At 47.7% G+C, this 23,874-nt stretch overlaps 1 protein-coding gene across 3 annotated transcripts in view; it reads right to left on the bottom strand.

The window, feature by feature from the left end:
• PPP1R1A (protein phosphatase 1 regulatory inhibitor subunit 1A) overlaps positions 1-23,874 on the bottom strand; it is a 117,826-nt gene that overhangs the window by 49,420 nt on the left and 44,532 nt on the right. For all 3 annotated transcript variants that reach the window (XM_081949943.1, XM_081949942.1, XM_081949944.1), the window contains exon 2: positions 6,590-6,650. In XM_081949943.1, the coding sequence (XP_081806069.1) occupies positions 6,590-6,650 (61 nt within the window). The remainder of the gene's footprint in view (positions 1-6,589; positions 6,651-23,874) is intronic.

Below are 23,874 nucleotides of genomic sequence, written 5' to 3'. Positions count from 1 at the left end.
GCGTCCGTGGTGACTGTCACCCTGTCCGGTTCCCAGAAGGAACAGCCCAACTGGATGGCCGGTGACGTCCACCACCGAAGGGAAGCGCGCACCCCCGCCGGGAGACGAAGGGTGCGAAGTGAGTTGCTCATCCGGTCCCTCTGGAACGGAATGAGCTCCCACTGCAGAGGACGGAGGTGGAGCCTGGCCCACGGAACTATCCCAATGCACAACACCATCTTGCCCAGCAACTGTGATAACGTGAGGACAGAAATGGACCGACTTACGCGGACCTTTCCCGCCAGCTGGCGCAACCCGTCCTGACGGTCCTGAGACAGACGCACTACCCCCTCCTCCGAGTCTATCACCGTCCCCAGATGAAGGATGCGAGTGGAGGGAGTCAGATGGCTCTTGGGGAAGTTCACCGAGAACCCCAGGGACTGAAGAGTCCGGATGGTGAGCTGGAGGTCTGAAATCGCTCGCGGAAGGGACCCCGCCTGGACCAAGACATCGTCCAGGTAACATTGTAATCTCACTGGGACAGTCCGAAGGTGCGCTGCCATTGCCGCCAGTACCTTCGTAAAGTTGCGGGGGGCCGAGGCCAGGCCAAACGGAAGAGCCCTGTACTGATAATGTTGGTTCCTGTGCGAGAACCGTAAGAACCTGCGGTGAGACGGGAAGATTGGGATGTGAAGATAGGCCTCTGTGAGGTCTACCGATGCCAGGAAGTCCCCTTTCCTGATGCCCTGAAGAATAGACTTGAGTGATGACATTTTGAAACGTCTGTACACTAGGAAACGGTTCAGACGTTTGAGGTCCAGAATTGCTCGCCAACCCCCCGAACTCTTCGGAACCACAAACAGGTTGGAGTAGTGGCCCAGCCCCCTCTCCAAACGGGGGACTAACTCCACCGCCTGAATGTCCAGGAGATGCTTGATTGCCTGCTCCATCAGGCGGCGGCGCTCCAGACTCCGAGACGGAGGGAACGACCTGAATGAGTTCGGGGGTGTGGAGAGAAATTCTAACCTGAGTCCTTGGCGAACTGTGGACCTCACCCATGCGTCTGACGTGATGTCGTCCCAACGATCCGCATAGAGGGACAGGCGGCCGCCTATGGGACGACCCGGGTTCGAGTCACTTCCCCCTACGGTACGGGCGACCGCCGCCCCCCGAAAGGGCCACCGGGACTGATGCTGGAACCTATTCCTGTCCTGATAGGGCTGTCGCGGAAACTGTCTGTCCGACCTGAAAGAAGAAAAGCGTTGTTGGTGATCAAACTCAGAAGTTCTATAAGACTGCCTGCGGTAAGGATGAGACATATTCTCTGACTTTTTGGTAGAAGATGGGAGGACCTTTTTCTTGTCCTTATTTTCGACAAGAATCGGGTCGAGAGCCTCCCCAAAGAGGGAGGGACCCTTGAACGGGACGGCCGCCAGATCCCATTTAGCCTTATTATCTATCTGCCAATTACGTAGCCACAAGAGACGGCGAGAGGTCACTGAAGTGGCCAGGGCGCTGGACGCGAACTTCACCACGTCCAACGTCGCGTCAGCGGAAAATTCGGCAGCCGCAACGATCTTGAATAGATCTTGGTGCAACCGTTCGTCCTGGATCGGGATACGATCCTGGAGCTGGTGTAGCCACATGACCGTAGCCCTGTTGAAGTAAGACGCAGCAGCTGCTGCCTTAATGGCCCACGCAGTGGCGTTAAAGTTTTTCCGCAATGTAAGTTCCGCCCGTTTGTCCTCGGGCTTCAACTTATCCGCCGCGTCCCCAGACACCACTGGGGAAGACGACACTAGGGCGGCCACCGGGGCGTCAATGGAAGGAAGCTGAATGGCCTTTGTAAAGGTCTGCTCCACATTATAGAAGCGACGGTCATTGCTCCCGGGATTAGGGAAATTGGAAGGGCGAGACCACTGATTGGTCAGAACCTCCATGAACAAAGGGGGAGCCGGAATCTCAGCCTTGTTAGTGGCCGTGTTTGAAAACATGGCCATATCCGGGTCCCTGGGAGGCGGAACCGTGGGGTCACCTGTGCCCACCTTGGTGGTCTTCCTAGCCTTGCTTAGAAGGATCTTAAACATGGCCGGGTGAAAAAGACCTTTGGGCGGAGGACTCTCGGGCCTAGCAGTCTCCTCATCCTCAGAGAACCCCATACCATGGGGAGTCTCCTCTCCCAGGGCCAAGGCCTCGCTTACCATAGACGGGGACGATGCCCTGTACTGAGACCTAGCAGAGAAGGAGCCCCTGTCTCTCTGTGCAATGCCCCTAGTAATAGCAGTCGAAATAAGCCTTTTAATGTTTTCTGGGAGGTGCTCCAAATCCTCCCCCCCTCCATAAGAAGAGCTAGGTCCTTGGGGGGCCAGCCTACGTGAGGAAACAGGTCCCCTGGAAGTTCCCTCCAAGGGATCCTCCTCCTCCCCCCTCGCCAACCTTGGTGAGATAGAATGGGAAGGAGAGGGAGACCCCCTCCGCCTGGAATATCTGCGGGACCTGGGTGGAGACACAGAGGGAGATGAGGGGCTGAATCCCCTAGGAGAGGATTGGCACGATCTAGGCCTGATGGGCAAACGAGACCTGCTGGCTGAGGCCCGCCCTGTGGACCTGGCCTGCCTTTCTGCCCTGGCAAAGGTCTTTTCCAATGCCCTATGCCTCCTTGCCTCCTCCCTGGTGGAGGCCCTGGATGGTCTCTGGGCCGTCCCTGGGGCACCCGAGGGATCCCTGGCCTCCTGCCTCTGCCCCCCTCCTGCGGGGCCCTCGGCCTGGCCCTGGGGAAGAATCGCGCCCTTTTCCATCGCCTTACTCACGTGTCCAGAAGACTTGAAATCGCGATCAGAAGGCCGCTGTAGGTCCTTTCGGAGCCTGGACCCTTGTTGCAGCAAGGCCTCTAACAGGCTGCCCGCCTGTGCCTAGGCCTCAGAGTTCCTCAAGGACAATAGAAGCTGCGCGCACGTGGCGCGATTCAAAATGGCCGCCGGAACAAACGCGGCAAGGAAAACGGCCGAAAAACTCGCTTTCAAGCCTCCGGCCTCCAGCTGCAACGAAAACCGGCTCAGCGGCACCCAGGGGTCTCGCGGCAGGCCCGCACGCTCTCCCCCCACTCACCTGCACACCACAGCAGTAAAAAAGCCTCCCCGAGCGAAAAACCGCTCGTTCCGGCAAGCAGCGGCTTCTCCAGCCGCTGCTGAGTACACGTGGCGCCGAAAGCTCCGTTTTTAGCAAGAAAAGCCTCGGCGCGGCTGCAGCTGGCTAGAGCCGGCACCCCCGCAGCCCCGGGAGTCGGGCTAGGCTCCGCGCCCTCAGAAGGGAGGCAGGAGCCCCCAAGAGGTTCCCCCCCCCAACGTTTAGGGGCAGACGCTGTCCCTTTGGGCCACAGCTGCAATTTTAAAGTTGTTGGGAAACAATTTAAAATGCCCAATTAGCCAAAACAGACCGAATCAAAGTAAATATTCAATAATTTTCCTACCTATACCAGATACTCAGTGATTGGACCAAAAAGACTGAGAGGAACTGGGAAGGAAAGGAAAGCCAGGAGTATTTAAGCATTTGCTCTCAGTCTTTTGGACCAATCAGGCTAAGAGAATACCCACAGGTGACCACTCCCCCTCCCACAATGGAAAACTATGCTGTTTGCTGCAGACATCAAGATCGCTAAACAATTAGTGTGGCCTCTCCTCACTCTTTGTTCTCCTGTCCAATTGTTCATATCCTTCGTTGCCCATTCAGATATCTGGTAATACAGATTAATAGAGTTGAAAGGGACCTTGTAGGTCATCTAGTCCAACCCCCCATCCAAGCAGGAGACCCTTCACCATTTCTGACAAATGGCAGTCCAGTCTCTTTTGAAAGCTTCCAGTGATGAAGCTCCCACAACTTCTAAAAGGCAAGCTGTTCCATTGCCTAATTGTTCTCACCGTTAGAAAAGTACTTCTTTCCAGGTTGAATCTCTCCTTGTTCAATTTCCATCCATTATTTCTTGTCTGGCCTTCAGGTGCTTTGGAAATTAGCTTGACCCACTCCTCTCTGTGGCAGCCCCTCAAATATTAGAATACTGCTATCATGTCTCCCCTGGTCCTTCTCTTCCCTAGACTAGCCATGCCCAGTTCCTGGTAATCCCAAACCAGAGGCTGCATCTCTCCTTTTCCTAGCCCCATAACTCAATTCCTGTCTTTGTTCTAAAATGATCAAGAGTCTCAGATAAAACGAAAGGGTTGGAGAAAATTTGTCTCTGTACCTGACCTGGAGCATGAATTTTGTACTTGTGAAGATGTAGCAATCTCAGGTGAGTAAATGTGTACCTCGTGTTTGGGAGGAAATCCTGACAGTTTGGAATAACATAAATACAAGCTGACTTCACAACAATCTCGTTTAAGCCATTTACCAACATCAGCATTCTGGCTTTCTTTTCATCCTAGATCCCACCAAAAGCAGGATATGTGAAATTCAAACCATTTTGCACACTAAACCAAAATAGCATGGGTGGGGAATGCCGGGCAAAATAGATTAGTTGCCAAATTGGGATACATTTCTAAAAACAATTTGCCCTAAATACTCGGCTTAATGTTTGTTTTCGAACAGACTCTGAATGTTAACTCTTTTGGTGTCATTCCGGGCAAATACCAAGGTTACCAAAATGTGGGGCTTACCTTCTCCTGCACCAGTATTGCCGTAGTATCCTTTCCTGCAGACCCACTTCTCTGTATGCTATAGGGCAGCAGACCCTCCCTCCATAACCGGCACATAAAATTTTCTACAATACCTAGGAATGATATTGTCAACTACTCCACGATGTTGTGGGAGATTTATATTTAAAAACGTGGCTTGCAACCACACATTGTCTGGTTAAAACAGCCTGGAGAAACAAACCCCAACACAGATATCACAGAATTCCTGTTTCTCTTGAGCTGCTCCACATCAGCCAAATTAGAGAGGAGAATCTATGCTGCTTGCAAAAGCACCTGTCAAACAGACGGATTTCAGGACTCAGCCTTTTAGGTAGTAGGTGGAATTTGTTACAATAGAGAAAATAATTCCAATATTAAATAGATTGGATTACAATTCCCACCATGTCTAGACTCTGGTCATAGTGCATGGATATCAGAGTCTCACCCACCTAAGGTGCTACAGTTTTGTTATTCTTAGGTTTGGACTGAAGACAATCTATGAATTTTGTCAAGTGTTTTGAAAGTTGTATTTGGGGGGGGGGGGGGGAATCAAAGGCCTTGTCCAGGATAAAAGTTACATTTTCTTATACCCACATGTGTTTTTATTCATTACTTCAATCCCTTCTTCTTATCCCTCTTATCCAAACTTCAATCCGATAATTTGAATTTATTCACTGAAAACCAGCAGCAGTACAGGAAGGGAATGGGAAGCTGGCCAAAGCCCCCCCTCCCAGTCTCATGAATGTGCATTCATGAACTAAAGCAGGACTGAACAGCCATTATTTACCATCAATCATTCTCTGTCATCCATTTTTTGCACTGCAAAAAGCAATAGAAAAACCCTGATAAACCCTGACAGCAAAGGCTTCAGCAAAAAATTATGTTTTGGAGTAGAAATACCTGACTGGCTCTTAATCCTTTGCGAGTTTCAGCAATAGCAGAAATAGTCTCTTGAAACAATCAGAAAGGATGGTATTATGTGAAGTCTCCATATATCTCTTTCCTCAGAGGTCAGATAAGATGCCTCCATAGTACAATAATGAGCAACCTTTTAGGACAGGTATGGGCAAGAGGGGTGGCCATCCAGATGTTGCTCATGGTCACCTAGATGTTACTAGTTCTAGATTTTGAGATATTACAGGTAGACCTCGATTTACAACCACAATTGACCCCAAATTTTTTTGTTGCTGTGAGAGAGTTGTTAAGTGAGTTTTCTCCCATTTTACAACCTTTCTTGCTGCAGTTGTTAAGTGAGTCACATGGTTGATAAGTGAATCTGGCGTCCCCATTGGCTTGGCTTGTCAGAAGGTTGCAAAGTGGGGGGGGGGGTGTCACATGCCCATTGGACATTGCAACCGTCATAAATATGAGCCAGTTGCCAAACATCTGAATTCTGATCACATGACTATGGGGATGTTGCAATGGTCGTAAGTGCAAAAAATGGTCATTGGTTACTTTTTTCTGTGCCATTGTAACTTCGAATGGTCGCTAAAAATGGTTGTAAGTTGAGAACTACCCTGTTTCCCTGAAAATAAGACCTCGCCAGATAATAAGCCCACCCCAAAAATATTGCAACACAGCAGCAGCCATGAGGTGGCCACGCTCGCCGCCTCCTGCACCTCAAAAATAATAAGACCTCCCTGAAAATAAGGCCAAGTGCTTATTTCAAGGGTCAAAAAAAATAAGACCCTGTCTTGTTTTCGGGGAAACATAGTACCTGTATTAGATCTAGGTATTGAGCAATATTGGCTGCAGCTGCTGGAAAGATATTTCAGTAACACCTGGATGGCTACAGATCTCTCCCATCCCTGATTCAAAGCCTTTGCTGTCTCACGTACAAATATTCTCATTCTTTCCAGGATCTACTGAATAGCAGCAGGCCATTCTGGGGAATCAGAGGGAGGGCCAATTAGCATTTAATCAAGTCATGCATCTGCTCTCACCAGGTGATGATTGCTCGCTGCTCAAGACCAACGTGGCAGGAGTTGGACGACGCCTTCGGATCTGTAGGCAAAGAGAGATTAATTACAGTAACTGCTTGTAAGGAACTTACTCTAAATGTCCAAAATACCGCAGGCAGAAGAGACAGACTGTTATTTGTCAGCAACTCCAAAGACAGTTCTTTATGATGGATGGCACACTAGAGATAGGCAGCACTACCAATGCTTTGGTAGAGATGTTTTTTAGACTGTCATTCTCACGGAAAACACCATCGAAGGCAACGTACTATGAGAATGGAATTATCTCTGACTGGGAATCTGATGGACGTGTTGAACCGCTATTTCATTATTCCTGTCCATAAAGGCAATAGGGATGGAAAAAAGACATCAAAGACCTCTGGGCAACTATATGCCCCACCTGTTTTGCTGGTGGCGTTCTTTTCCAATTATTTGACAGTGGAGTCGAAAAAGCTTAATAGAACTATCATTACCACGGAGGGCCACAAATAGAATTAACAGAATCATTTTGAGTTGAACAAAACAATCCAGTTTACGCAAGCTGAGAATTTGAGAGAGAATTTTTATAAGATGTTGTATAGATGGCATTTAGATCCCAAAAAATTATCTTGTATGTATCCGAATTTACAACCTAAATGTTGGAGATGCGATTGTGCTGATGCTACATATTACCATATAATAATAATAATAATAATAAATTTGAATTTATTAGCCGCTCCCTTTCCAGGCAGGACTCGGGGCGGCGTACACTAGGACATATATAAACATACATATATACAAAGACATACATGCACGGAGGAGGTAATAGATTACAACATTTAGACAATTAAAACCATTAACATACCCCAATAATAAAAACCCAATATACAATAAAAGTTTAAAATTTAAAAAAGACAGTCAGGAGGATTATGAAAAATTACGGTTGAGCCAGGCCAGATAATTGAAAGAGGTGGGTCTTCAACTGTACACGGAAGGAGCGAAGATCGGAAATAATCCTGATGTCACGGGGGAGGTCATTCCACAGGGCTGGGCCCATCACAGAGAAGGCTCTGCTCCTGGGTGTCGCCCCCCGACACTGTTTGGCGGACGGCACCCGGAGAAGTCCCTCTCTGTGTGAGCGAATTGGTCGTAGGGATGTGTGGGGCAGGATGCGATCCTGCATGTAACTAGGTCCTGTGCCATGAAGCGCTTTAAAGATCATAATCAAAACCTTGAAACGCACTCGGTAGACCACAGGAAGCCAGTGCAGCTCGCGCAGGAGAGGTGTTACAGGGGAGTATCTAGTCCTCCCCATATATGGTGGACTTGCAAAAAAGTCAAAGCATTTTGGATAAAAATATGGTGGGTTATTCAAAACATACTTTTAAAAAGGATAAAGTTCACCCCCCAGTTGTTTTTGTTAGGCATAACTACAGACTGTACAGTTATAAGAGACTAATTTGATTTTGAACTTAACGACGGCAGCAAGATTGTTGGTGGCGCAGTACTGGAAGAGGGAAGAATTGCCTACTATTCAAGAATGGAGGCTAAAAGTAGTAAATCTAGCAGAGATGGCCAAAATTACAGCCTATTTGAAGGACCATTCGGATGAGAAATATAAGTTGGAATGGAGAAGATGGATTGACTATATTCAAAATAAATATCGGACTAGGAAATTTCAGTTAGCTTATGAGTGAAGGCACAAAGAATGTTACAATTTAACTAAAATTAGCTTAACAAAAGGGGAATTAAAGCACAAGAAGAGGTAGGATGTCAAAATCAGCTTATGTTAGCGTATGATTGTTAAATGTTTATACCCTGTATTTTGCTCTGGGAAGTTGGAGGGAGGGAGGGTTGGAGGGTGGGAAGGGGAAGTGGTAATACTTGTAAAATTTATTAAAACTTTTAATTAAAAAAAATCCTTTCTCACAAAGTTGAGATTTAATCCTTGGGAACATGATATTATCCCTTTGAGATAGTCCAGAGCAGATCATGAGTATTAATACTACTTTTATTGTAAAGTTACAGTAACAGCAACCTGCAAATCTGAAAGCACTTTATTTTCCAAAGCTCTAAGGGAGGGTTGCTTCTGAGATGTTTTCTTCACCCTCATTTGGGACTCAGATTTCTCTTATCTAACTATTGCCTAGGCCCGTGATGGTGAACCTATGGCACATGTACCAGAGGTGGCACACAGAGCCCTCTATATGGGCAAATGCACCATCGCCAGCTGCTCTTCTGGTTTCTGGCATGCACATGCGCAATGGTCAGCTGGTTTGGGCACGCACCGAAAATCCAAAGACCAGCTGGCAGTGCACATGCACGCATTGGCTACCTGGTTTTTGGATTTCCGGTGCAGCGCACATGTGCGCATGCACACACACACACACACACACACACTCCAGTTTGGCCACCCGGTGCCGAAAAAGTTCGCCATTACTGGCCTAGGCTGTGGCTCTTCCTCCTTTCTCCCAAGGTTATTTTTGCAGCCATCACAAAACATTTACATTTCAGCACTTCTTTTTAGATTGCAACTACCTCCAATCTTCAGACAGCCCAGCGATGCTGTCACCCTCGTATCCCTTAAGGAAGACACCATGTTTGATGTCCTTCTTCCTCTCACTCAATTCAGCCACTTTGGGGGTGATGAAGCAGGAGGTGCATCAGTTGATGTTATTGAGATAATACCTCTGACTGAGCCGAAGGAAAAAGTTCTGGATAGAATAGCTAAGAACTCCCTAGTTAAACAAATTGTGAGTATCGGGCAGTGATGCCCATAGCATGACCATGCTTTCTTCAAAAATAAAGAATGTTACTTTTTCGTAATTTTTTTTTGTCTTGGAGAATTACTGGAGGAAAGGTGCTGCTAAGAATCCCTCTGCCCAGTTTTTAACACATCCCAGTTGTGTTAAAGGTTGTCTAGTCTGTGTGTGGCTAGGACCCTCTCCAGTGTCCTTCAAGGACTAGGGAAAAACATCTCTTTCGATTCCAACCTGAGAAATCAGTGTTAAATGGAAAAAGATTTCCTCTGTGGGTTCGGATTTCCCGGCTGGGAGAATGAATTTAGGATCGAAGCACGCTGCGTTTGAAAGCAAGTTGACTTTATTATTTCAGGAAAGCAAGACCAACAGTGATGTGGATCAGCGTTCCTGGGTGAGCTGACCCCGACATACAGAAAGTGTACATTTTTTATACCATTTTCCTCTTTGAAGTCCTTTTGTTTTCTTTGTCCTATTGTTTTATCCCTTTTTGTTTGTGCCTTTGCTAATGGTTCTAATCCTGTCCTGAGTTTTGTTATTCCTCTGCCCTAAAGTGCTTCCCATGGGACAGGGATGAGCCCTAGTGTCTTCTACTGTATTTCCTATTTTTCCATCTTCGCCCCCGAGCTAACCAGTCTTTGTTGTCACTCTGACCTTTTCCTTCTCTTAAAGGTAGCTTCTTCCTGCACTTCCTAGGTCTTTTGTCTTATTTGTACTCTGCAGCTATTTCTAATTGTCCTGATATCCTGGTAATTATTCTCAGGATGTTTCTTTTAGAATATATGCTGGCTTTGTTATTCTAGTGACTTCTAGTTTGGCTATGGGCTGTATAGTCTTCCTAATACAACACTGTCTTGGTGAAGTTCCCTTCCCACAATCCTACCTTTTCTTTTTCTCTTTTTTTTTTTTTTTGAGTTGACAGCAACTATGTGTGTTCTTCCACCTTTTCTGTTTCTAGTGTAGTGTCTGAGTATACTTGGTATGCGTGGTCAATCTGAATCATCATGAGGGCTGCCTGGTGCCTGGTGGTATCTGGTAGGGGAGGAGAGGGTCGGCAAGTCCTTAAACAGGCCAGACAGGGAGGAATGCAATGACAAAGGCAACACATGAGGGCCCCTATGACACAAATAGCGACAATTCCTGTCAGTAGAATTTTGAGCCAATGGAAGTCTGGCAGCCAGGAAAAAAGCCAGGAAAAATCTAGGGATGATTGGTTATGGCCAATATTTTGGGCCAGCTCCTTCAGGTGATGGATGTCCTTTTCTACAACCTCCGAGTTTTGGTCTAAATTGAAACAGCACAACCCTCTGAATTCCTCACAGCCATGGTTATGTTTTAATAGTAAGAAATCTATTGCTGCACGATTCTCCAGGGTGGCTTCTCTAACTTGCCTTAGCTCTCGGTTTAAGGCATCCAGAGCCTGGGAAGTTGAATTTAAACTTTTCGCTAGGGTACATGCCAGGCTATTCAAATTTCTGGAATTCCGCACTGCTAGTCCTGGCACACCCACTAGTGATACAGCCAATGAAACGTATTCAGCTTTTGTTAGCAGGGACACTTTGGAGTCGCAGTCTGAGTCTAAGGAGTGAAAGGCCCTTCTGTGTCGCCTCTGTAGGGCGGGCATTAACATGGTTAATTTGCCCAGGGTGCATGGTCCCCCTGTGGAATTAGCAGGTAAATATGAATAGGCCTGCAGACCACACAGCATGAACCAGCCATGAGGTAGCCTCATATAGCTATAGGAGTAGGAAATGTGCTCAGTGTGATTGCATATAAGGTCTGTGTTGTCTAGGTTGATGCACTTTTCGCCCTCCTGTGCTTTGCATCCTTCCATTCTAAAACACCATGATGAAGTGGTGACAGCAGCTATGTGAAGGGTGTACATATCTAGAGCTTTAGTTCTAGAGATGTTTCCCCAGTCATAAATGGTTGAATATGATGGTGTGATGGGGAAGTGTCTAAGCCTGGTGTGGTTGTGGATGGCTTGAGGTCCTACTGCTACTCCCATTAAACATGTCTTGAGGATGTCTTTCACTGATCTCCCACCTTCTAAACAGAAATCAGTAGTGTTGAGTACCTCTTTTGCTAGGTATTCCCAGATGTTACCCTTCTCTGGGATGAGATTTGGTTCCAGGAATGCTGTTACTTGGGTTATAGTTAACAATATACAACAAAGGTTACATAAAAGTTTTACAATGGGTTTCTTTCCTCCCATAGTGTAGTTAAGTCCCCTTCTTCCCTCCCCCCCCCCTTTTTTTTTTTTTTTTTTTTTTTTTGAGTGCAAGGATGGGACAAGGGAAGAGAGGGAGATGGGGAGGGGGAAAGGTAATCGGGAAAATTTTGGAAAAAGAGTCCAACCAGAAAAAAAAAATCTCTTGTTAGGTTTCACGGTTCTTTGGTGTCAAAAATGCTTCCAAAGTCCACTGTTGAGTTTCCGGGTTCTTCTTTAGTTTGATTGGTGGGATCTCATGGCTGAGGTCTACGACTGCTGGTTTAGCGTGAGTCCAGTGGATCCAGCAGTCTTTTTCTGCAACTTTAATGGCTGTTTGTGTAGTCAATAAGATTTGGTAGGGTCCTGTCCATCTGGGTTGCAGTGGTGAGGTTCTTGTAAAGAGTTTTATCCACACCAAATCGCCCGGTTCGAAGGGATGTAGGTTCTCCTCCAGCGGCAGTGTCTGGGTCAGGGCACTCTGTGTCCACAGGACTTGTAGTCTCTTATGCAGGGCTGTAAGATAAGAAGAGAGAACCATATCCCCCCTATCTAAGCTCAGTGATTGTGGGTCCAGGCCCTTCAGGGTGTCTGGCGGGCGTCCAAAAAGTATCTCAAAGGGAGAGATCCCTATATCTCGCCGTGGCCTTGTCCTGATGTAAAACAGGGCAATGGGCAGTACTTTTGGCCATGAGAGGTGTGTTTCCTGACAGAGTTTGCCCAGTAGGGTCTTCACCTCCCTGTTCTGCCGCTCTGTCCCACCCGACGAACGGGGCGAATAAGGGCAGTGGAGGTTCTGGGTAATGCCCAGGGCTTGAAATATGTAATTAAGGACCTGAGCTATGAAATGTTTGCCTCTATCCATGTCCAGAACACTTGGTACCCCAAATCTGGGTACAATATCTTTAATGAGGTGTCTGGCGGTTTCCAGGGCTGTGGCATGGCGGCAAGGGAAGGCCTCTACCCAGTGTGTCAATTGGTCCCGACATACAAGTGCATACTGGTATCCATCTGCCTTGGGTAATTGTATGTAATCCATCTGTACCCTTTCAAATGGTCTTTGTGCCCATGGTCTGCCCCCTTCATGAATGTTCTTCCTGGATGTGCTATTATTGGCCTGGCATGTTTGGCAGGTTCCAGCCACTTTAGTTGCCTCACTATATATCCCAGGTGCGTGCCATACCCTCCTTGCCGCATCCACTATTGCTTGCGTTCCACAGTGGCCTTTTGAGTGCAGCCTCTGGCAGATTAGTCTTATGAGGCGGCGTGGGGCTATTGGCCTACCATCCGGGACCCTCCAGAACCCTTCTGTAAAAACTGCACCTAATTTCTTTTCCCACATTTTCGCTTCCCCTTCCTCTAAAAAGTCTGCATAAGGAATTTCAGGATCAGCTCTTATGGCTGGTGCTGCTATATTGTGAGGGAGGGGCTCGGTAGCTACCCACTTTGCTGTAGCATCAGCATATTTATTCCCTTTCGTGATTAAGGAGTCATCCGTTTGGTGAGCTTTGCAGTGGATGACTGCTATGGATTTTGGTAATTGGATGGCTTCTAGTAGTTTGGAAACAAGGGTTGCATGGGCTATTTGGTGGCCAGCTGATGTTAGAAACCCCCGTTGTTTCCATAAGGCTCCTGTAGCATGGCAGACCCCAAACGCATATTTAGAGTCAGTATACACGTTGGTAGACCGGTCCTTAGCGGCTTCGCAAGCTTTTGTTAAAGCGATGAGCTCAGCCGCTTGTGCACTGTGTGATGGGGGGAGTGGTTCTGCCCAGACAATCTCGTGGAGTGAAACTACTGCAGCTCCTGCAACCCTTTTCTCATTATAGATATATGAGGAGCCATCCGTGAAGAGTTCATAATCTGGATTCAGTAACGGGGTGTCAGTTAAGTCTGGACGTGGCAGTTCTGCATCCTGTATTAAGTGGAGGCAGTCATGGAGGCTTTCATTTGATTGTTCGGTGGGCAGCAAGGTAGCAGGGTTTAAAGTGCTGCACCGTTCAAATGTAATGTGGTTGGAAGTGAATAGTTCAGCTTCGTATTGCGCTAAGCGTTGTTGCGTGAAGGCTTGGGTTTGGGATTTTAAAAGAATTGCAAATACCTCATGGGGCACCTTTAGAGTCAGCGGCTGTCCAAGGACTATGTCTTTGGTTCGTTTTACTATCTCTACAGTGGCTGCTACTGCCCTTAAGCAGGGAAGCGTTCCTTGAACCACAGGATCTAACTTTACTGAATAGTATGCCACTGGTCGATGTGCTGGACCAAAGCATTGAGTTAGAACTCCTGATGCAATCCCTAATTTCTCATGAATAAATAGTGTGAATGGTTTGGTGTAATCAGGGAGACCTAATGCGGGGGCTGATGCTAGTGTGTTTTTAATTTTCTTGAGATTTTGATCTAAAGAGCTGGACCAGGTTACAGGGTCTGGCATGTCCTTTGTGAGTAATTGTATTAAGGGTTTAGCCAGCTCCCCAAATGATGGGATCCAAGGACGACAGAATCCCAAGACTCCCAGTAGGGCTCTTACTTGTCTCTTTGTATGAGGGTTTTTCATTGCCAAAATGGTTTCCACTCGGCTAGGAGCCAGTTTTCTCACTCCTGGAGCAATAATATAGCCTAGATATGTCACTTCCTTTTTCAGATATTGCAATTTTGAGGGGGAGGCTTTGTGTCCCCTCTCTGCCAGGGATCTTAATAAATGTAGTGTATCAGTTTTACATGCTTGCTCACTTGTGGATGCTAGTAGGAGATCATCCACATACTGAATTAATACTGATTTCTCAGGGAGTGAAATAGAGGATAGATCCGCCTTTAAGATCTGTGAAAATAAGGTGGGGGACTCCGTATATCCTTGAGGTAGACGGGTCCATGTGTACTGTTGCTCCTCCCAGGTAAAAGCAAAAAGATACTGTGATGCCTGATCCACTGGGATACTGAAAAAAGCGGAGCACAGATCTATAACTGTAAAATGGGTTGCTGAGGCTGGAACTTCTGTGATTATTGTAGCTGGGTTAGGGACTATGGGGGCCCGAGGTATCACATGATTATTAATGACCCTCAGATCATGTACAAATCTATAAATGGGATTCCCTTCCTTATCTACTTTGGATTTTTTTACAGGAAAGATTGGGGTATTACAAGGGGAGGTGCATTTACGCAAGACCCCTTGTTCAAGATATGCTTTAATTAGTTTGCGTATTGGTTCGATGGCTTCTGCTTGGATCTTGTATTGAGGGATGCAGGGGGGCTTTCCCTTTTTCACTTGGATCGTGACTGGGGAGGCCCCCTTTAGGAGTCCTACCTCTGTTGCATCCCAGCCCCAAAGTGAGGATGGCAGGGCTTGCAGATCCGCATGAAGCGATGTCTCATGGGTGACCAACATAAAGGTTCTTTTCCCCGGGATGTCTAGTGTGAGACCTCCTTTTCCACACTTTATGGTGGCTCCAATTTTACATAGGATGTCTCTGCCCAGAAGGGAGACTGGGGATTGGGGGCAGATGGTGAAGGAATGGTCCAATGAGAAAGGACCTAAGTCAACTTTTATTTCTTTAGTGAATTCCACCGGGATGATTTTCCCCCCCACTCCCATTATGTTATCTTGAGCTCCTAGCCTCACTGAATCCTTATGGGGTGGTTTTGTGATTAATGAGGCTGTGGCCCCAGTATCCACTAGGCATTCATATTCTTTCCCGCCTATGTAGAGTGAGATCATAGGTTCTCCTTCTGGGCCATTCCTTAAGGGAATTGCAAGCCCTTGAAAAGTGACTATGAACTCGCTGTCTTCCTTCTCTAGTCATTGGGCAGGTGGGTCGTTTTCCCTTCCATCCCCCCATAGAGTCCTTTCTGGAGGATTGCCTTCGCTGTGGCGGAATGGGTTGTTCCGTGGCAAGGGGGCTATTGGTGGCTCCCTATGATGGTTATGCCTTTGCTCGCTATGGCGGAGAGGATTGTCTCTTTTTTTAAAATCTCTGGTCGGTCCTGAATACCGGTCGGTGTGGGGGTACCGATAACAGCCATGACTGAGATGCCCCCATTCCCCACATTTGAAGCAATGTCGGCACTTAAATGGGGGGCTTTCTAGGTTGTCACACCATCGGCATAGGTTTTTCTTATTAGGAAACCGCCGTGGCATTTGCCTTGCATTGTTATGTATGGCAGTAAATATTTGTAATTCTTCTTGTCTCTCTGTTCTCCTTTTCCTGTCCCTCTCCCTTTCCCTCTCTATTTCTTTCCTTTCCTTTTCCTCCTCTCTGAGTTTTTCCCTCTGGTCATAGACAAAGTTTGCAATTCTGCGTAACTCCGAAATTTCTAGGGTAGACCAGTTGGACACTATTTTATGGAAGTGTTCCTTGATATCCCGGGAGGATTGATCAACGAAGGCTGAGGCAAGTATCCTCTGGTCCTTCTGGCAGCTCAAGTCTAGGTGGGCATACGTTGCAGCTGCCTCAGAAAGCCGGACCCAGAAGGCATCCGGGTTCTCTTGGTCTCTTTGTGTTATTCTTTGAAATTCTGACCAATTTAGGGGTTTTTTCCCAATTTCCTCTAGTGCTTCCATTAGGTTTTCCTTTGCTCTGGTGTATGTGATCCAGTGATTATTATCATTATAGTCCCAGTCAGGGCGGTGCAGTGGCCAGGCAACCCGTGCTGGGGCAACTTGACCTGGGGCAACTATAACTGGTCTTTTGGCAATTTGTTCAGTTTGCTCAAACAGTTTTAGCTGTTCATCTTTAGTCAGGAAGACATGCAGTAATTGAGTCATGTCTCCCCATGAAGGGTTATGACTCTCAACTATTGCTTTCAGGGTTTGAATCACTGTTTGGGGATCTGCCCTGAAGGTTGGTGCATCTCTTTTCCAAATTACTAGGTCTGAGGCAGAGAAAGGGGTGTGCGTTAACACGTATTCAAATTGGCCTCTCTGTCTTCCTGGTATGGGTTTGCTTATCAGTGGGGCCATAATTCTAGCCTCATTCTTATCTTCCGTATTGGTTGGTTCCTTTTCAGTCATCACATTTTTTGTTCTGGCTAACTCAGCCCAGCAGTACCAATAGGGTATGTGGCTGGGTTTTATTCTTGATCTAAGTGCTTTCAGGGTTTGAAAATCAAAAGTACCGCTGTCAGGCCAAATTTGTTTCCCGGTGTCATCTCTTAGCAAAGCCCATTTTTCACACAATTTCCTTGCTTTCTTTTTACTCATGCCTGCCAAGATAGGCATGTGCCTAGAATCCCAGGCTTCAAGGAAATCTCCGAGGGCATTTCCTGGCACCCGCGAGCTAACGCTTCCCATGCTCCTTTAAATGTAAGGCTCACTTTGGCTTAGCCGGGTGACCACCCACCGTAAGTTTTCAGAAAAAAAAAGATTCTGGGAAGGACTTCGATTCCCCAACGAAGTATTCGGCCCCTTCTCTCAGGGAATCACCTGGGTTTTGAGGATCAAAAAAAGTGATCCTTAAGGACCTCTGCCCCTCTCTCTGCAATTAGTACCAGGCACCTCTACTCTTTTCCACACAAGAAGGGCTTTTGCTGCTTCTGACACAACGGGATTCCCTTATTCCTTTTATTACCCCCTTTCTTTCACCTCGTTCGCTTGGCTTCCGTTCCTTTAAACAGAAAGTCTCACATTCGGCAACCCCCCCTTGCTTTCCCGATCCTGACGGTCACGGCTCGTTAGAGCTAGCGACAGGTGGGGGGCGGCTAGGGGTTGTTCGAAGAGGTGAGATCAGGCTGTTGTCAGGGTGGAATCCCACACACACACATATACATGCACACACATTTCCGTTCTCTTTAATTCTAGGGATTTTGGTTAAATTTAAAGCGGTACTTACCTGCTTTCAAGCAGCTGTTGAGTTCAAAGCTCAAAAACTCCCTTTACTACCCGATGCCTCCCAGGCAGGGTCCGTGGATTATCCCTGGACAAAGATGGTCCGTGCCGGCTGGGTTGAATCTCCGGGCCCCGTCTGGTGGCTGGGTTGGCTGGGAGTCCCTTCGTGATGTCGCCAATTGTTAAATGGAAAAAGATTTCCTCTGTGGGTTCGGATTTCCCGGCTGGGAGAATGAATTTAGGATCGAAGCACGCTGCGTTTGAAAGCAAGTTGACTTTATTATTTCAGGAAAGCAAGACCAACAGTGATGTGGATCAGCGTTCCTGGGTGAGCTGACCCCGACATACAGAAAGTGTACATTTTTTATACCATTTTCCTCTTTGAAGTCCTTTTGTTTTCTTTGTCCTATTGTTTTATCCCTTTTTGTTTGTGCCTTTGCTAATGGTTCTAATCCTGTCCTGAGTTTTGTTATTCCTCTGCCCTAAAGTGCTTCCCATGGGACAGGGATGAGCCCTAGTGTCTTCTACTGTATTTCCTATTTTTCCATCTTCGCCCCCGAGCTAACCAGTCTTTGTTGTCACTCTGACCTTTTCCTTCTCTTAAAGGTAGCTTCTTCCTGCACTTCCTAGGTCTTTTGTCTTATTTGTACTCTGCAGCTATTTCTAATTGTCCTGATATCCTGGTAATTATTCTCAGGATGTTTCTTTTAGAATATATGCTGGCTTTGTTATTCTAGTGACTTCTAGTTTGGCTATGGGCTGTATAGTCTTCCTAATACAACACTGTCTTGGTGAAGTTCCCTTCCCACATCAGTAAGTGTGCTTTGCACTTCTTTCCAATTTGAAGTATTTTCAGCTCGATATTGTTTAAATCCGTAACTGCTGCTTTTAGCTGTTGTTTTAAGCCTCGGGTTTCTAGCTGCTGTGAATCATTTCAGTTTATTATTGGGGGTGTCTGCTATATTGGATATACTACATTAAAAAAAACAGATAAACGCAGAGCACTTCATTAACATCAATGGCCATCCATGGAATATATCCAACACACCCAGCCATAATTGGGACGGCAGAAATCCTTTTTGATAGGATCCTTTTTGATACGCTTCTACCGTATTCCCAGGGTGACCTTGTTTATATTTCAAACATCTATGCAGATATTTTGATTTGATCTTTTCTTAAAGCGCTGTGGCTGAGGCTGCATAGCTGAGGCTATGTCCCAAATGTACTACTGGACTGAAGTGTTTATTGCTTTTTTGTGTTTCATGGTTTGTTCACTGTGTATATTTTTAGCCTCTACCGTTTCCTTTTTTAGGAAGCTACTGCACAGACATTCGGTGCAGTCTTACCTGCAACCAAATATCCAAAGGAGGATGGCAGAGGAAAGAGGGGAGGGGGAACGATGAAGTCTTTGCTGCCAAAAAGCCTCACATCTTTTATGGGATGCGTGATCCACAGGCAGGGATGGAATAAAAATATGGGGCATACATGCAATTAATTGATGAAATATTCATAGCTCCATCCCTCTCCCCCTCCTCCTATTTCCCACATAGCCACATCTATTTTTTATGCAGCTCTCCTCATCTCAACCAGACTAACAGCAGACCTCATGCCAAAAATATAGTTCATCCTGCTTTCAGTCTTCATCTAGTCCCTTTCTTCTTGCTGGGGATGCTGATGGGCTGAAATTGAGGTGTGACAGTTTCCACTTGGGTTTCGCTGCTGCTGCTTCTGGGTGGGGGACATAAAGGCTTCCATATTCCAATGGAAAGGGTTGCCTAAATTCTCCCATTTTAAAACTATGGATACTTAAGGGCCTTCTAAGTTGAGGTGGGGAACTATGGCCCCTTTATGACTTGTGGACTTCAACTCCCAGAATTCCTGAGCTAGCCATGCTCAGGAATTCTGGGAGTTGAAGTCCACAAATCATAAAGGGGCCATACTCTCCCACCCCTGCTCTAAGCTTTCCCAAACAATAGGCTTCAACTGGTTATGGACCCTTACACAGAGCAATGATCTTAAGTTCTTCCTGAAAACAAAAAAGGACTGGTAATTAGAGTATAAAATACTGGAGTTATATGACCTGCATGTCCTCCAACCCAAAGGATCCCTCTCCCTGTTTGATCACGGAAAACTGAACAACAGATGTCAGGGTAACATTCATTTTCCCCTTCCCTTCTGTGGGTACAGCAGGTTCTCCTTACTATTGGCAGAAAATAGCTATTTGGCACTGGAAAGGTAGCAAAAGAGTCAAATGGCAGCCAACACAGGGGAGATTCTTCCCGGGGCAGCTTTTCCATTAAGGAAGGATTTCCAGCTGGCAGGAGGTACTTATTGCCATATTTTTGGGGAGGGGGACAGGCTCCCCCCCACTAGAGGCTCCCCCCACGTAGAGCAGCCTCTGTTGTAATGACGTTTGGACACATTTTGTTTAGGCAGCTGCCGCCTTTGGAGGGATCTCCAGTCGCCAGCTGTTATCCTCATTATTAACAGGCAGTGGGGGATGCTTCCAGCTAGATTATGCTAGCCACTAGAGTCCCTTGGTACAGAGTAGAGCAACTGCTCCTATTCGGAAGAGCCACTGATCATGCTCCCATGCAGGACCTTGTTGGGCTGTACCCCTGAAAGCCTTAGTTAAAAATGCGGATATCAGTTAAAAATGCAGATGTTAATTAAAGATAAAGCTAAAACGAAATACTATTCTGTCATACCCTATTGCAGGGGTGTCAAACTCAATTTCATTGAGGGCCGCATCAGGGTTGTGTTTGACCTCGGGGGGGGGGCAGGGGGGGAATGGCTGGGATGGGATGGGTTTGGCCAGGGTGGCCGTGACCAGCTCAATGTCAATCGTCAAGGCTGTTTTTGCCCACGACGGCCTCTGGCAGCCCTCTGCCAGCAGAAACAGAGCCTGCGAAGGCCACACACAGCCCGCTTGGGCTCCATTTTTGGTCATGATGGCCTCCTCAGGCTCCATTTTTGCTGGAAGATGGCTGCAGGAGGCTGCCGTGGCTGAAAACGGAGCCTGGCAGAGCCACGCATGGCCATCCCGAGCTCCGTTTTCACTTGCAGAGGCACCATGGGCTGGTCCTTCCCTGTTTCCAGGGTGGCCCTGTGGGCTAAATCTAAGCCGTATTCAGAATTTGGAGAGTCCGGGTAAGCAAATGTCTCACGTTTCTGCAATATAGAGATAGGAGAGCTGTCCCTACTTTAGAGGGTTGTTGTCGTAACAATACAGAGGATCTTTTGAATTTAATCTGCTGCTATGTCTCACGTTAAGGCTTAGACTGGGCGCCGTAGGGAGAATGAAAGAAAATGCACTCCCAGGGACTTTTGTGCCTCTTGCTCCTGTCCTGGGCACCCCACTCAAAAAGATTCCCCCAAATGATAGGGAAAATTTTTGAATAGAGAATGACTGAATTGTAAGGAGATTGCCAGGAGAGAGAAATAAAAAATAATAATTGAGCGCTGGCTTTGCTCTACTTAGATTAGTTCTGATTCAAGCTAGTCTCTGCATAAGGGGAAATACATGGGGATGGGGAAGAACGATTAATTCTAGGCAAATGCACATCAACAAAGAGGGATTTGGGGAAGCCAAACTGTCCTGCTGTGCTGAGCTTCTCCATCAACATCCCTCATGACCCAAACCTCTCTTATGTTTATGTTTTAAATGTGTACATTTTGTTTATGCATGTAAGAGTGAGAACAACAATTCCTTTTAAACTTTTGCTTTCAGTGACTACACAGGACCAACCAAGGTTACTGAGAAGAGGCCCTGAACAACCAAAAACTCTATCATTTTATTATTAGGCCTGTAAGCAGACTGATCAATCAAGCTAAAGCTTTGCCAATCCATTATACTGAAAAAGGGGCAAATTTAATTGTTACTGTAAGCTTATCCAAAGTTTAATTGCATCTGTTTTAATCATCCTCCCTCAACTGATTGAAAATCAAGGTACCATTATGTGACTGTCCCCTAACTTAAATAGCATGATGTTGAAGAACCTCCCACACCCCCAAAATCTAGAGTTACCTGAAACCCTTTCTGTACATTATTCTATCATAGTGAGATGCTTCCCGGTGGTCCCATAAGGATTATAGCTGATATTTTTTACAAAAATATACACATTTGTGCTATTGTGTAACACATATCTTACAGGTGTCAATGTTTCTTGGAACTGAATCAGAATGGTTAAGGGCTGATTTTTTAAAAAAAATAAATAAATAGAGAGATAGAATCAACAGAAGGATAGAATCAAGATCACGTGAAGTGTTAATGCCATTTTATAATGCCTTGGCAAGGCCACACTTGGAATACTGCATTCCATTTTGGTCGCCACGATGTGGAAAAGATGTGGAGACTCTAGAAAGAGTGCAGAGAAGAGCAACAAAGATGATTAGGGGACTGGAGACTAAAACATATGAAGAACGGTTGCAGGAACTGGGTATGTCTAGTTTAATAGAAAGAAGGACTAGGGGAGACATGATAGCAGTGTTCCAATACCTCAGGGGTTGCCACAAAGAAGAGGGAGTCAAACTACTCTCCAAGCAGTGACGTGCAGTCAGGGGAGGCAGGGGAGGCGGAGCCTCACCACTCTCGTCGTGAAAATAAAAAAGAATTACTCCAGGAAGCCGTGAAAGTGGCTGGGAGAGGCGCGCGGCTTGGGTTAGCCTCCCTGGACATCTCAGCAGCAGCCCCAAGTGTGCCGATCTCGCCATTTTTTATATCGGGCGAGCCCAGGATCCTTGCAAGGGGAATGGGACGTGTGCAGGAGGCTCCTCAGCTCCAGCCTCAATCAGCGCAGCCGCGGTCCCCTTCATCTTGCCTCAGGAAGGAGGGGAATGGGACCACGTGTGCAGGGGAAGGGGATCGCGGCTCTGCTAATCTGAGGCTGTGTGCTGAGGAGCCTCCTGCACACGTGGTCCCATTTCCCTTGCAAGGATCACAGGCTCGCCCAATGCAAAAAATGCCTAGGTACCATGTTTCCCCGAAAATACAACCTGTCCTGCGCTCACTGACCTAGCGTTATCCCGAAAGCACCAAGTTACAGGAGCCGGGGGTGGGGGGAGCGCTCACGTTGCTTGCCGCCTTCAATATACCGCTAGGTTGGGGAGTGGCGTTCTGTCCGGCCAGAGGGGAGAGTTGCCGGGCGGCTGCTCTCTTGTGAACTGGCTCCCGAAGAGCCGGGCACAGCCTCAGGGGCGAAGCAGCCATGAGGTAACTATGCTCACAAGCAGCCGCCCGGAAAATCCCTTCTCTAGCCGGGAAAAGCGCCATTCACTGACCTGAGCAGCCTCCCGGCAAATCCCCTCTCCAGCCGGGAAAAGCGCCATTCACCAAGCCCTTGCGCAGCTCTCCCAGGCGACCGCCGCTGGCTGCTGCTGCCCGCCGCCGCCCGCCGCTCCGCCGCTCCGTGCATAACTTCCAAACTCCAAAACTTCCAGCATCGCCCGCTCTAGGAGTGCTCTCTATGGTGGGCCGGCTGCTGGAAGACTGTCCGGAAAACTCTCTGTCCAGCAGCCGGCCCACCATAGAGAGCACTCCTAGAGCGGCCGATGCTGGAAGTTTTGGAGTTTGGAAGTTATGCACGGAGCGGAGCGGAGCGGGTCGGCGGCGGGCAGCAGCAGCCAGCAGCGGTCGCCTGGGAGAGCTGCGCAAGGGCTTGGTGAATGGCGCTTTTCCCGGCTGGAGAGGGGATTTGCGGGGCGGCTGCTGAGGTCAGTGAATGGCGCTTTTCCCGGCTGGAGAGGGGATTTGCGGGGCGGCTGCTGAGGTCAGTGAATGGCGCTTTTCCCGGCTGGAGAGGGGATTTGCGGGGCGGCTGCTGAGGTCAGTGAATGGCGCTTTTCCCGGCTGGAGAGGGGATTTGCGGGGCGGCTGCTGAGGTCAGTGAATGGCGCTTTTCCCGGCTGGAGAGGGGATTTGTGGGGCGGCTGCTCAGGTCAGTGAATGGCGCTTTTCCCGGCTGGAGAGGGGATTTGCGGGGCGGCTGCTCAGGTCAGTGAATGGCGCTTTTCCCGGCTGGAGAGGGGATTTGCGGGGCGGCTGCTGAGGTCAGTGAATGGCGCTTTTCCCGGCTGGAGAGTTTCCCGGCAACTCTCCCCTCTGGCCGGACAGAACGCCACTCCCCAACCTAGTGGTATACCGAAGGCGGCAAGCAACGTGAGCGCTCCCCCCACCCCCGGCTCCTGTAACTTGGCGCTTTCGGGATAACGCTAGGTCAGTGAGCGCAGGACAGGTTGTATTTTCGGGGAAACACGGTACCCAGGCATTTTTTGCATTGGGCGAGCCCGGGATCCTTGCAAGGGGAATGGGACCACGTGTGCAGGCGGCTCCTCAGCGCACAGCCTCAGATTAGCAGAGCCGCAATCCCCTTCCCCTGCACACGTGGTCCCATTCCCCTCCTTCCTGAGGCAAGATGAAGGGGACCGCGGCTGCGCTGATTGAGGCTGGAGCTGAAGAAATTTCTCCATTTGGGCTGCGCCCCTGCGATCGGAGCAACCATGTGGT

Source organism: Natrix helvetica (genome assembly GCF_964273705.1).
Source record: "Natrix helvetica genome assembly, chromosome: 1".
NCBI classification, from domain to species: Eukaryota; Metazoa; Chordata; class Lepidosauria; order Squamata; family Natricidae; genus Natrix; species Natrix helvetica.
This window is presented reverse-complemented; position numbering and strand designations above follow the sequence as displayed.